The sequence below is a fragment of the Maniola hyperantus genome, chromosome 4, assembly GCF_902806685.2.
Source record: "Maniola hyperantus chromosome 4, iAphHyp1.2, whole genome shotgun sequence".
In the NCBI taxonomy this organism is placed as follows: Eukaryota; Metazoa; Arthropoda; class Insecta; order Lepidoptera; family Nymphalidae; genus Maniola; species Maniola hyperantus.
In genome coordinates, this window is record NC_048539.1 from 13,434,928 (window position 1) to 13,449,687 (window position 14,760).

At 37.0% G+C, this 14,760-nt stretch overlaps 2 protein-coding genes across 4 annotated transcripts in view; one reads left to right on the forward strand and one right to left on the reverse strand.

The window, feature by feature from the left end:
• Positions 1–14,760, reverse strand: part of LOC117997196 (protein obstructor-E-like) — a 147,941-nt gene that overhangs the window by 79,907 nt on the left and 53,274 nt on the right. The gene's annotated exons all lie outside the window — the stretch shown is intronic.
• LOC117997140 (arrestin homolog) overlaps positions 1–14,760 on the forward strand; it is an 81,040-nt gene that overhangs the window by 6,277 nt on the left and 60,003 nt on the right. Inside the window, exon 1 of one of the 3 annotated variants that reach the window (XM_069498004.1) lies at positions 8,318–8,407. The exons of 1 other annotated variant lie outside the window; for it this stretch is intronic. In XM_069498004.1, the coding sequence (XP_069354105.1) occupies positions 8,400–8,407 (8 nt within the window). In that variant the 5' untranslated portion in view covers positions 8,318–8,399. Of the gene's footprint in view, positions 1–8,317; positions 8,408–14,760 lie in introns of those variants that run through there. One more of the 3 variants, XM_069498002.1, reaches the window with a different exon arrangement.

A 14,760-nucleotide genomic window follows, 5' to 3' on the forward strand; every position in this document is an offset into this window, starting at 1 on the left:
GTGACTGGCTGGCTGGCTCATTTTTTGCGCAACGGATCAGCCTGGCTGTCCAGCGCGGAAATGCAGCCAGTATTCTTGGCACCATTCCACGCGGGCATGATTTGTATAGTAATTAGATAAAATTACCTTTAAGTTTTATTGTAATATTATCAAAAAAAATGTATTGCATATTGTAATATGTTGTATTTTAAAAAAGAGCAACTACTGCGTTTCTTGCCAGCTCTTCGCAGTAGAAGCTACTTTCTGAAAGTCGTGACTTACCATAAGAGGCACACGCTGTCCTATAATGAAATAAATAAATTCATTTAAGCTACATTCAATTCAAAAAAATTTGAATTAAATGTAACGGCTAACGTCGACTTAACACGTGAGTATAGCCGGGACAGATATTATTTACAATTAAATGTAAGTTAATCTCGTATTACTTAATAGTGGTTCTAATCTGTTTCTTTTCTGGTTACAACCTTGAACCTGTATATAGAACTTCTATACATATACAGACTGGAACCAGAACGAACGATAGCTAAAACTTAGCGTTATTGTTATACTACCTAAACACAATCAAATGCCAATAACCATTTGCCTCATTTTGTAGTTTTAGTGATTGATTATTTTTCAACCCCGCAATGTATAGCGTGCAAAACTCGGATCGATGCCCTGCCCACGATGTAGCATTGACTCCGAATAGCCCACATTGACCTCTAACGTCAGTCAGTTATTTTATTTGCAATATATCTTGAACTTTTACAAAAAAAACCTGCCAAGTGCGAGTCAGACTCGCGCACTGAGGGTTCCGTACTACAATCGTATTTTATCGACATTTTGCACGATAAATCAAAAACTATTATACCTAAAAATAAATAAAAATCTGTTTCAGAATGTACAAGTAAAGCCTTTTCATATGATACCCCCACTTGGTATAGTAATCTTACTTGAAAGTTGAAAACAGGAATATTTGTTCATGACCACAATTTAATTTTTTTTTGGGTGATGTAACCACGAATTCATGGTTTCAGATTTTTCCCCGAATGTCTGCTATGAGATCTACCTGCCTGCCAAATTTCATGTTTCTAGGTCAACGGGAAGTACCCTGTAGGTTTCTTGACAGACAGACGGACAGACAGACACACAGACAGACAGACAGACAGACAACAAAGTGATCCTATAAGGGTTCCGTTTTTCCTTTTGAGGTACGGAACCCTAAAAATTATGTCCCGATTCCCATGGGCATCATGAAATTTTACTTTATTTTAGGTCATTTTTATTTTATTTTAGGTCAACGGGAAGTACCCTGTAGGTTTCTTGACAGACCGACAGACAGACAGACAGACAACAAAGTGATCCTATAAGGGTTCTGTTTTTCCTTTTGAGGTACGGAACCCTAAAAATTGGATTTTTTTGGATTTTTTCGCTATCGGTAATCATCATTAGTATCACTTGTCTTCGTTTTTGCTAGCGTTCTGGTTACACCTTGTACTTATAGTGTAATATTATTTATAGAAACACTATTATTACTTATTACGTAAACGGAATGACACACATGTAAACCTTCGTAGTTTTTAGTTGTGTCACAAAGCATTCTTCATGATAATAATAAAAAAGGCACATTTACACATAAATACAATGTGTAATATATCAAAGTTAAGTACATTTTAATGGCCATAATAAAGCTTCATTTTCTAGAGACTGAAGGTCTCCATCTCGAAGTATAAGATGTTACCCGTATCTCGTTACTTGTAGATAACTCAAGCATGCAACTTCTAAGATGTTATATAAAGTTATAATCTGACTTTGTTCTCCGAGGCTCTTTCAAACTCATGCAAAGCTGAAGCGGATTATGAGCCCCTTTTGTGTAATGAAGATGACTTTGTATGATGGATATTGCGGTGTACGTATCGCTCTACAGTCTACAGTTTCAGGCTGAGATCTATAAGTCTAACATAAGTGAGAGAGATCTAAGGATCTCACCCTCAGTCTATTGGCAATAATATTTCAGCCGCCATCGCCGCGGCCGGCCCACTATTGACCATGGGTCTCCTCTCAGAATGAGAAGTCCGTCACGCTGGTCAAGTGCGGATTGGCAAACTTCACAGACCTTTGAGAACATCTAAGATTAGGTAGGAAAGGCATTCCGAACCAGTGGTAGATTTTGACGATTCAAAAGTACCTACTTAGGTACTTGTAAAAGTTTAATTGAATAAAAAAACTTGGATCATGGAGAACTGTCAGGCATGCAGGTTTTTTCACAATGTTTTCCCTCATCGTTAAAATGCGTGAAATTTAATTGTAAATGTTGTATAGAAGCAGGCGTTACTTTGCGGAAGTCCATGATATACAATGAACCAAAAGCTTAATTTGCTATAATCCGTTGAAATAGGTCGAATCTGTAGGATGTAACATGCAGCATGCGAAATGCACCGCCCGCCCTCCCACTGCTAACCATGCAGGGAAAAGCAGCAAGCAATACGCACCACCACCACGCAGCACCACGCAAATCCCAAAACACACTCGACATACGTTTCGCCCCGACACCGGAGCATCCTGGAGATGTAGACCTTACATTGCATTTTTGCAATTGTGCATTGGTGCTGCGTGTTTGTGGTGCGTATAGCTTGCCTAGTGGCTACTTTTTTAATTGCTTAAAACGCACAAAACTCCGATGCCCGGTATTGAACCCAAATAGGAGGTGGGCGTTTTTACCACTAGGCTACCACGGCCTCAATTAACTAAAATTTTTGTTGTCTCTGTAACATTGTTGTGACCGGCGTGTCACAACAATGTTACAGAGAGGACCAGGCTTGGAATAGCTAGATGCCGTAGTTCATTGAATAGTATGAAAACCAGCCGTTCCTATTTTTACAGGAATTTAACAATGGAAAATTAAAGGCTCAAATTTGCGGCACGTCTGGACCGACGCGGTGAGGTATTTAGCAAGCTCATGGAGTCCTAGCACAGATGGGACACAAACTCGTTTTTAGATCCCGCGGATTGAGCTGGTTGTTAATGTGCCAGTCTTGCTGATTTTATACATTTAGATAACGATTTTTGACATACGCTCGATAAGCCGCATTTCGCAAAAAGATAATATGATAATGTCATGATACTTACGCAATGAATGTCATGATACCTACATAGGTAGGTTACGGTAGCATTCAAAAACTTTAACGGTAAAAATATCTTAATCAAAATCTATTAGATTGTGTGCCTTAATAGGTATTTCTTGTTATAGTAGAAAACTGAGAAGTTGAAAGAAAATGCGTGGGAAAATGAGCAGTTGCGTTCCTATTAGACCATTATAAAATAATTTTGTTGGCTTGTTTATTAATAACTACATTTGAAGAGAGGAATTATTTACGCGAGGAATAAAATAACAAGATAAGATTAAACAAAATCAACTAATTTTATAGCGTGTCTCGTAGGTTACTAACTACATATATTTTATTCTGCATCTTCGCGAGCTTGACTGATATATTTTTGTTGAAAAGTTTTCTAGTTTGAAGTTACTTCAATGTTTTAGCATAGTTTTAGTTTTGCAAATTTCAGATATTCTAGTGTTTAATATTATACGCAAACGGCCACAATCACACCTGATGGACAGTGATGGTGGGACGCGTTAACCTAGAAGATGCCTATTCACTCTTGTTTTACCAAGTACAATACCCGGATTGTAATTAGTAGGAAATAAATCTTGGAGGAGTAGGTACTATTTTGATAAACTACCTATTTATTACGTAAAGTAATAACGTAAAGAATTGCGTGAACTTAATTTATTACCTAGCTTATTAATGCAAGTGATTAGTTTTTGTAATGGGAAAATACTTTACAATTTACAAAGTATTTTTCAATGGTAATTGGTAAATACTGGATTGCGTGATTGGAGTGAAAACAATAAAGTTATAAGTACTAACCATAGATTATATCTAATGATTAGTATCATCACTATTATATCAGTTACAATAAAAACTCCACATTTTTTCTGTCTGTTTTTGTCATTTGTAGGTACCTACTTTTAAAATCTACAGTCAACCATTTTTAAGCAACCTAGCTTCCTCCTCTCCTTCTATATTGCCCGGAAGAGTTAGTATAATACATCGATGGCACTTAGTAGCACAGATTAGAGAAATTAAGAGAAACGCCTTAACTTGCTGTATATTATTATTCTATTCTTGTATGTTGTCTATATTTTTAGTGTGTGTTTTGTATTTTTACTTACTGTACATAGAACGTCGTAGAACCTTAATCAGTCAATCAGTCAGTTTCATTTTATCCGTCCGTACCTAGGGTTATTTATATAGGGTTATACGTGTGCATGGCGCTCTTAAATATCGTGCGAGGTGACTGACGGTCTCGCTTCGAAGTCGCTTTGGTCGCTTAGGTTATGATGATGATTTCTTAACACCAATGACATTCTACTTAACACATACAATGTCGACGATCGCGTCGCGTCGCAGCCGCGCCGCTGCGCTGTGGTAATGTGTTCCGGCCCTATATTGGTGTTGTAAATGCATTGTAAATGTGATGCGGTCATCGTAACGGATTTGATACGTTAATTAAACTGATTTTATTTTGTACTGGCTGAAATTAATTCCCTTTTTTATGCAGTCCGTACGACGCATGTATCTACCTTGTGCCAAATTGTAACAAGAATTAATTTTATGATTGTCATAAAATAATAATTTAATAAAACTGATCACACCACAAGACGACCACGCTAAAGGCGCGAGTGACGTCAACAGGAAAAATCAGCCGCAATGGGCGCGCCGGACAATTGTGTGTGACGTACGTCAGGATACTAGGGATATTACCGCTACTCACTTATTTTTACGGTAAAACGGTGGTCAATCTAATATAGTCTAACCAGTTCATCATCATCATCATCAACTCATCACCGTCCCACTATGAGCACAGGTTTTTTCGGATTTATAATAATACTAGGCTATTGCCCGCGATTTCGTCTTTCTTTCGTCGACCGTCGATCTTTTCCCGTGGATTTTCCAAACAAATCTTCCATACAAACCTTTTTTGTCCCGACAATTATTATAAAGACTACAAAAATTACAACCTTGAATGGGAAGCTCGAAGAAATCTCTGTTTAGAGATAAGCATTTCCAATGTAACTTAATTTATTATTACTTCGTAACTACAATTTTGGTACATGAAAAATAAAAAAAAATAAAAAATGAAAAAAAAAGGATTTACCAATTTGGTGCAGTCGTTCGGAAGTTATGTGCGTAGGTAAATTTCAGCGATTCATTTTTATTTATATAGATGGGCAGCGATGAGAACATGGCAAATTACCTACATCGACAAAATTACTAATGACATCAATTTAAATTCCGTTAAAACAGTCATCACAATTTGGACAAAGTCCAACAATTCAGTTGACTCTTGCGCTCCAATTTTCGAAATTCTAATTATTTATATTTTATCACTATAAATTTTGTTCGAAAATGGTGGAATGCGCTTGATATTATGTCAAAATAATAATGTGCACTCATCATCAATCATCATCAATCAATCAATATTTATAATAAAACTGTAATATATATATATATATATATATATATATATATATATATATATATATATATTATATTATATACTTATAATAAAACTGTAACAGGTCAAATTCTGTACATTGAAGATATTTTGAAAATTTTTTTTCGAGGGCACTCTATAATTGATACTGAACCCAAAACTGTAATTTTTTTCATTTTTGTCTGTCTGTCTGTCTGTCTGTCTGTATCACGGCCGCGCATCACGCTGAAACTACTGAATGGATTCCAATGAAACTTGGTACGATTTGAGGTCATACTATGAGGAAGAATATAGGATACTTTTTATCCCGAAATTCAGCATGGTTCCCGTAGGAGAGGGGACGAAAGTTAAAATGTATACTGAGTTGTAATTCATTAACGCGTAGTCCGATTTCATTCATTCTTTTTTTGTTAGAAAGGGGATATTTTAAAGATTGTTCCGTAAATATTTCAAGGTCATCGGTTTTTAACCGACTGTCAAAAAGGAGGTGGTTCTTTTTTCTACATCGATTTTTTCGAGGTTTCTGGACCGATTTGCAAAATTTTTTTTTTAAATCAACAAAAAAAGTATACGTCGTGGTCACATAAAAAATTCTGGATTCAACTCCTTAATCCTGATGCTGCAGGATTACTGCCCGCCTGGGTTATCAAGATTCAGGAAGTGTTCATAGTGAATTCATATTGTAGGTACCAAGCAACGACAACAATCCCGAAAAATCAAAGAGTTCCCGCGGGATTTTAAAAAACGTAAATCCACGCGGACGAAGTCGCAGGAATCAGCTATTATTAATAAGGGATTATTGGTTTTCTCTATACCTACCTAACCTGAACCTACGCCGTTTTTCACGCTTCAAATACATCAGTCGAAGATGGATAACTGTTTACTGTTTAGAAATGCTTATTGAGTGAGCTCAGTGAATTTTACTCTGTTAATAGGCGCGTTGAGTAAATGTTCACGTGGAGAAAATTAGCCATAATTTATTCCGTAATGGATAAAGGTCATAGCTCATTAGAGTCACCCGGTACAGGACCTGCACCGCCGCGCGTGTGGTTGGTATTCTTTATAATATGCATTATGAACTTCTATGGACAATACACTCACTACATCAACTCTGTAGCGTCAGCGGATCTCTTCGCTCACAAGCTATCCACGCGTGGACGGCGAGTCTGCAGTCTGCGTGCTTGCCTTGTGTTAACTGCTCATTACCAACACACGGGTCCCAAGTGGACCGTGCACTGACCGCGAGTGTTTCATACTCTATTGATATTTGGGACCTACAAACTAATCGAAAATTTGTGGACCACGCGATGTCCACTCGTTGACTACGTGACGTCCACTCGTTCGCCACGCGAGGTTCACTTGTGACAACGCGGCGTCTACCCGAGTACCGATACGCTGACCGTGATGCTGGTCGGGTGCCAGGTGGCTATAATGAGCTGAGAGCTTTAGTAGTGTAAAAATATAAATACTTAGCTACTTACTTAGGAAAGGACTGAGGATGGTTACGTAATACGTTGTAGGTGTTAAAATACAAGTAACACAACTTGTAGCTCGATGAGTGTTGAACAAGGAATTTATTTACGACTGTGAAAGAGCGCCTAAAATACAAATCCTACAGAACAAAACGTGTAGGTATTTGCAATTCGTAACTACCTCTTAGGCGCAAGGCATACCAGCAGAACCGAGGCGCGGCGTCTTAATTGATAACAACTCTATATAAACTTTATTTTGGTATAAAAGCGAAGACGCGCGGCAAGCCCAGACGCACCGAAACGCGACACATGTCTTCCGTTTGTTTCAGTGCTTACCTAAACCAGCTGCGCGATTGCGGGAGAATGACAGCTACAATGTCACGATCGCAATCATCTCTGATTGGTTAACGCTCGCTCACTATTGGCTACAATGCATTGTTGCAACAAGAATCGCATAAATTCAGCCAATCAGAACAATTGAGATTGTAATAATGATTGATGCAGGTTTTAGACAATCGCCCTACTGCCTAAACCAAACGGTAGACTGCCAATGTATATAAAGCTGAATCTTTAAAAAGAATAGGAACCGCTGATTCTCGCGCTGGTTTTTCTCGGTAGGAAGGACATTCCGAATAAGTCGTAAATGCATTTGACGATTCAGAAAAGTTTATTTGAATAAAAAACGTCACACGGATTAAAATCGTAATGTATTTCACTAAGAAAACACCGATGCTTACCAATCCGTGTGACGTTATCACAGCTTATGAACCTAAAAAGATGGCGGGTAGCGTTTTCGCGGCGAAAGGAGATGGACAAAAGTTGTATGAACTCGTGCCCCACAATGTACAGAGATGATATACATATGTGCCATTTAATAGTAAAAATCTTCTATTTTAAGAAAAAAAAAAGTCGCATGTTGTTTTGCAGTCGTGGCATTAAGTTTGTGATAGGCATAGTTCAGCCTGGGGCAAATTTTGTCTATCTCGTTTGAAATGCAAAATTCAAATGCATTTTTATTGCAATCATCGATCGAATAATTTTTTTGTAAATTTTTTGGTAGTTTATTATTATCTACGTTAGGTTCAAATTAAGACACTTTTAAAAAGAAGGGTTAAAATACCCTATTCCAAGCAAAGTCGCAGACATAATATTATATTATCAAGATAATTTAACTGTTGTTAATGTAATTTGCTTGTAAACGTTTAATCTTGATACCTACCATTCGAGTGTTTGTATAGATTAAAAATATTATTAGATTAGCTATTTTTATCGTCATCGGCAGTAAATATATCTACTTTTATAAAATAGTACTGTGTTGCAAAATCGTGCTTGCTATTGGGCAGTGTATTAGAGATTTAATTAGTGTCAGCTTCTATATTCTACGTGAAAATGTTAAAGTAAGTTAGATAAATATTAATTAATAATATTTTAATGAAAAAATATGTCTCGATGCCCGACGCAACTACTTGTAAATGCCTTGACAAACAAGTTTTTTTTTTAAAGAGTTTTTTTTTTTAATATTAGCCATGTTAAATGACTAATATTCCCCTTTCCTCTCCAATTAAGCGTCAGGCTTGTGCTAGGACTAGGTACGACAATAGTGCAACGGGCGGGGTTTGAACCATCGATTTTTCGGTTTTCAGTCCACTCCTATACTGGTTGAGCTATTGAGGCTCTAAATTAATTAGTCATTCATAATAATAATAATAAATTCATAATTAATTTATTCATTTATTAGTATGAATAAATGATGTATATAACAATACATAATAATAATATTACAAATTCGAAAGCGTGGTTGTTTGCTAACTTTTCACGGACCATCCGTTTAACCTATGTATTTTGACGAAATGAGATCGACTATCTCCCATACATCGTTGGCCCAAAAATTGATAAACCGTTACAAGTTCCAAATTAGTATGATTTGTTAGATAAAAATATCTCCTTTAGACTGCTTTAGTTTCAGTTTGAGTGATAATTATATAACCAAGATATATGGGGCCATGGTTAGGTTGTGTTAGATAATATGTTATTTGAACAATATTTTAGCAATTATCAATCAAGTAATAATGATTAGACGACTAGTGAACTGTTTAGATTGGTTTCCTTTAAGTACATAAAATAATAATAAACTCGACAAAACACAGACATTTACGTTAATGTTTTTTCTATATTTAGCAACTGTAAATTCTTATTTTTTTGTGCTTTTGGTTTGTCATAAAATAAAGGAATTTTTCCAATAATTTTTTCTTCTGTAAGAAGACTTTGCCCAAGATTGGGTTCAAAATTGGGCGGTCTTCTTTGGTACTGAGTTAGCCGTGCATTCCGTTAAAGGACATAGAAAACGTTTTGTCCATATACAATATACACACACATATTCTTCAAAATAAAAGCTTCCAAATGTCGCAATATTTTTAAGCAGATTCTGAACGTCTACTGGCAGTCATTAAATTCTACACCAGCGAGTAAACCATTAGGTAAGTAATACATTCTAAATGAAGCTTAAAACTAAAGTTTATTTCAATTACTTTGTCTTGAGTTTGAGTGATGGGATCATTGAAATAACGTTAAAACGCAGTTATTAAGCGCCTGAATTTTGATGAAGACTTTTAGAAGCCGTCAAATTTAGCGGGTCTGTTTACGTGAAGGCAGCCGTTAGGCCCAACGCACATCTACGGAGTAGACTGAAGCAGCGCCTTTTCAAGGTTCCGTTGTCAACAAGGAACCCTTTTCTCCATGTCCGTCTGTCCGTATAAGTACTAGAAAATTGTAATTTGGTATAGATATTAATCACGTGGGCACAATAGTGAAACAAAATCGTTAAATAATTAAGGGTAGCCCTACAACGTCAATTTTTTTGTTCTCATCTGTCTCGTGATGTGAGGTTAGGTCTTTTAAAAATATTGCGGATGTACGAAAACCCCTTTTCTATTCAGGGATCCGGTTGCGAAATATTAGGTAAGCTCTAATTGCTAATTTTAAGTTAGGCTACTGTATGTCAAAGATCAAAAGAAAAACCCGCTGCACATCAGATCCACTCCACTCTGCAGGTGAGCGTTGCGCCTAACAAACCTGATTATTTCTTCAGTACTCTCTTGACTGATTCCGGAGGAAACTGCTTTTATTTTACCCCACGATGTTTTGTAAACAAGTTAGGTATAAGGGTAGCTCGTGAAAGTGAAATATTTCATTTTACAGGTGATATTTATCTCCCTATTTCCGCAAGTCTTGTTGTTTTCCAGACTTTTCGAATATCGTTTACGCTGGTAGAAAATAAAAGTTCTGTTGACATACAAAATAAAAATTAAAAACCATTGTTTGCTGTTGTCTGTTTCTTCTAATCTACTAATATACTCCATTTTCCGTATTCACGATACCTACAATAAGCATGATTATATCTATTGTTAGTATAACAATCCTACAACAACGCAATTCGGATTATTTAAATTTGCGTTAGTTAGGTACTTACTACTTACTTTGGATTTTAGAGGCATTTTCTATCTAGGCTTCTTCAATGAGTCTTCTTGTGCAAGAGAAAGCTGTTAGCTCAACTCGGTGAACAAGGATAGATCTCATGCAAAGATTTTCACAGAAATCAGTCTAATACCGCTTGTGTTCAGCGCTTATCCTTGAGATAGTCTGTCCTCCCGGACCTTGGGACACCAAGGTCTATCGGTCCTTCGAACTTCGTGCCCCGTCGATTGCCTATTTGCGAATGAATTCAAGTGAAGACGTTATAAAAACTGATCGTTTGCTGACGGTAGGTACAAGTTGCCTGAGGCCGTAAAAATAGTGCACACAATATAAAATGAAATTGCTTTCACAGTAAATCTAAATATATAAAAGCGAAATACCACTCACTCACTGATTGACTGACTAATCACGAAATCTCAGGAACTATAAAGCCTACAAACTTAAAATTTGGAAGGTAGGTTCTTTCTAAGACGCAGGTGTCAGCTACACCCCCCTTACACAGGGTGTGTAAGGGGGGGGGGGTCGAAGGTTGTATGAAGGTCCTACGTTTTTGAAGTTAGAGACAAGCGTGGTGCAAGCGCGCCGCGCGTGCAGCTGCCCGCACAGCCCGTTGTGAGACAAAACAAACTCTACCAGTTCTGTCAACCAATGTCAAATGAGCTCGATGGCTCGGTGTTGAACACTGAGTTGATCACCCCGCAGATCTGATTTCACTACATAAACTTAATTTCTATATAAATTTGCTGCCGCTAATGTTAATTTTTTGTAATTTAAGAGAGTATTTTACAGTTCACACGGACTGACGGGTGTTGATTAAGCTGCAGTCATGTTGTTAACAAGGTTTAATGCGCGAGCTCGTTATTTGATTTGTGAATGAAGCGAGTGCACTAATTAAAGACGGGTTAATTGATTAACACTATTATATACCTACTATTGTATGCAAGGAACTGCAAGCATATAGGCATCTTCTAGGTAAATGCGTCCCTTCTTAGGCCACATCATCACTTTCCATCAGGTGTGATTGTGGTCAAGCGAGAGCCTATAATGATATTTTTTTTAAACATATTATGTACTAAGCAGTAGGTAATAATAAAAATGTTGTTTTATTCTCATCATCATAATAAATTAAAAACTTGTAAAAAGTCATTCAAAGATCGACCTCACCCCCTCAACATACCTACCTAATATTATTTTCGGCTAAGAACATAATATTTTTAGAATATTCCAGCCTAGTGAAACAGGGACGGGTTAGCTAGTAAAGTAATATAATTATGTTAGGCATTCCTACTCATATTATTTCAAAAGTTATTATCAGAATAACTTTTTTTTTAAATTAATACATTAGTCCCCTAGAGCATACAGACCTTTTGAACGCCCACATACACATTCATACAGAAATTATTATCATCCTTATGTGTTCCATAGCAAGGACGAGAATTATTTCTGTCCATCATTTATTTCAACGTTACAAACAACTGTGTTTGGTATTAAAGTACTATGTACTTTAAGCTTGGGTAATAAAGTTCAAAATTAATCAACAACTATACTATTTGGTCGAGGGAAATTTGTTCAGGACCTTCAGGACATACTTACCTACAACTCTAGTGTCAGGGAAATTATTTTGTTGTTCAGTTAATTATAGCGGCGACACCACAGAAACTTAGTTTAATGTTTTCAATGTAGGTGTGGTTTTGTTCTTCGAAACAAACTTTATCGTCAATAGGCAATACTTGGGAAATGGGAATGGTGATGTACAAAACATTAACTTTCCTCTAGAATTTGTATTTCGGACTGTGTAGTTTATTAGTCAAAAAGTTTCTGCTTTATCGTAATGTTCAATCAACGTCATCGTCAACCGATGGACGTCCACTGCTGTCTTACGTCCCACTCACTCGGTCTTATAAGTAGTTACTGCCACAGTCCACGCCGCCGCGGCTCGGCTCTTTACTATACCACTCGTTTGATGACGTCCACCCGTGAGGAGTCTGCCAATATCACGCGTTTCCGTTGCAAGGTCGCCATTCCAGCATTTTTGGACCCTAAGGTGTATTCTGTTGCCACTTCAGCGTCGCAAGCCATCATTATCATCAACCGATAAATGTCCCCTGCTGGGTCTTTGTAGGGTCTTTCCACTCGTCACGGTCTTGCGCTGCCTTAATCTAGCCGCTAGCGGCTCCCTGCGACCCGTTTGGCTGTTTTGGTCACTTGGGTTCTTCTGTCCATCAAGTGGGGGATCCGGTTCTAGACCAACGATGGTTTTACCAAAATACATTCCGCCAATCGGTGATCAACTCAGTGAAGAGATCCATAGAAGAACCCAAGTGACCAAAATAGCCAAACGGGTTGCAGGGAGCCGCTAGATTAAGGCAGCGCAAGACCTCTATGATAATGATCGTGGTCACCATGAAAAAGATAATTTAATTTGCTCGAAATTAGCACAAAAAAAAGGATATTTAGGCTAAAGATTTTTGTCATCCGATTTATTTGCTATCCTGTAGATACAATAATAATTTAACGTCTTCGCTGGATTAAATTCATTCGAGCAAGAGGAGGCAAGAGCCCACCCAGATTGCCAAGCCATCAATAAATAAAATAATCTCTTGAATTCCATTGAATAGATAGACGATTCGTATGATATGCGCTCGTTTTTGGTAATCAATCATTATGCGCTTTGCATACATACTCTGAAATTATTTCATCGTATCATGGACCTGTTTAAAATTATTCAAAGGTACCACGAAACAATATAGCTGTTGCTGTTACATTTTGTATAAATACATACAATATGTTCAGTTTAAAAATACCTACCTTTCTAAAAACAAGCATTTATTTAAGCCAATATACTAAAACGAGACCTATGTCAAGACATACAAAGCAAACACGAGTCACGACGGATTTATGATGGGCAGGTAGGTACTTGAGGAATTCCTATGATCACTCATCCCATCCTGCGTCACAGTGTGACACGATTCAGTGTGACACGTTGGGAACCCATCTTCAGAGGAGACCTGTGCTCTGTAGTGAGCCGGCGTAGATCACGATGATGATGAAACTGCCGCTACACAAAACATCGCGAGGAAGTTTCAGGGACAGCTTCAATAAAATTTTCATAGATGTCTATTGAATATTTCGCATAGGTCGCCACGAAAGAGAAAAATAATACCTATATCTATATGATCTATGCTTTAATGTTTAGGTCGTGGCAATCAATGATATAGATGAAGAGTAAGAGCTAGTGTGCACTGCAATTTTCCTTGCGTTTCTTCCCCACAAAATCTGTGAACTATAATAGAAGTAATTAATTAATTTCGCATCCGATTTAAATTTAAAAATTTAAAGCATATTTGATATAGGTATAGGTATTATTTTTCGTCTTTAGTGGTGGTAATATATTCAGCGCCATCTATGAAAATTTTCTCGAACGTTGCCTGGAAATCTCCTCATTACAGCTCATTCGGTTGGGGGAACTTGTCTAAAATTCAGTAGGTAGATAGTAATGGGATCTCGGTAGTATTTATATTTTATTAGTACGAAGTAGTCTTTATAGATTTTATATGCTATTTTGTGTCCACCAAAGCTCTTATTCGGAGATATTTCTTAAATATATGTCTTAAAACTATTTACTAACTTAGTGCGTAGGTAAGTGTTCCGGGCTTCGGGGTATAACTATAAAGTTTAGTCGCAATTTGTTTTACTACGTCTAGCAGCTTTAGAAGCTCGTCTTACAGCTTTGGAAGCTTTAGAAATTGGTAATTTAGTTCTGTGAATAGGTGCTGATAATTTATATGTTTCCATTTTCCAAGCTCTTGAATACAGTCTAGTCAGACAATAGTCTAGACTCTAGTGACCTCTGTACAGGGTGTAACCAGAACGCTAGCAAAAACTTAGCGTTATTTCTATACTACCTAAACACAATCCAATAGGTACCAATAACCATTTGCCTCATTTTGTAGTTTTAGTGATTTATTATTTCGGAGTGGCCTACTTACGCAACGTTCGTTGACCTCTAGCGTCAGTCAGATGTTTTGTTTGCAATGTATCGTTAACTTTTACAAAATTATAGGATTTTTTTATTTTTTTTTCGCGTTTTTTTGTGGTAGTATCATATCAGTCATCATCAGTACTTTCACCTGTCTTCGTTTTTGCCAGCGTTCTGGTTACACCCTGTATATTCAATGAACTCAGTCCGCCAATTTTGTAATAAAGTTAAATCGCATTCAAAAATCATAGACAATAGTGTCCATTACAAAGGTTACGTGGGTTTTATTAAAATAAA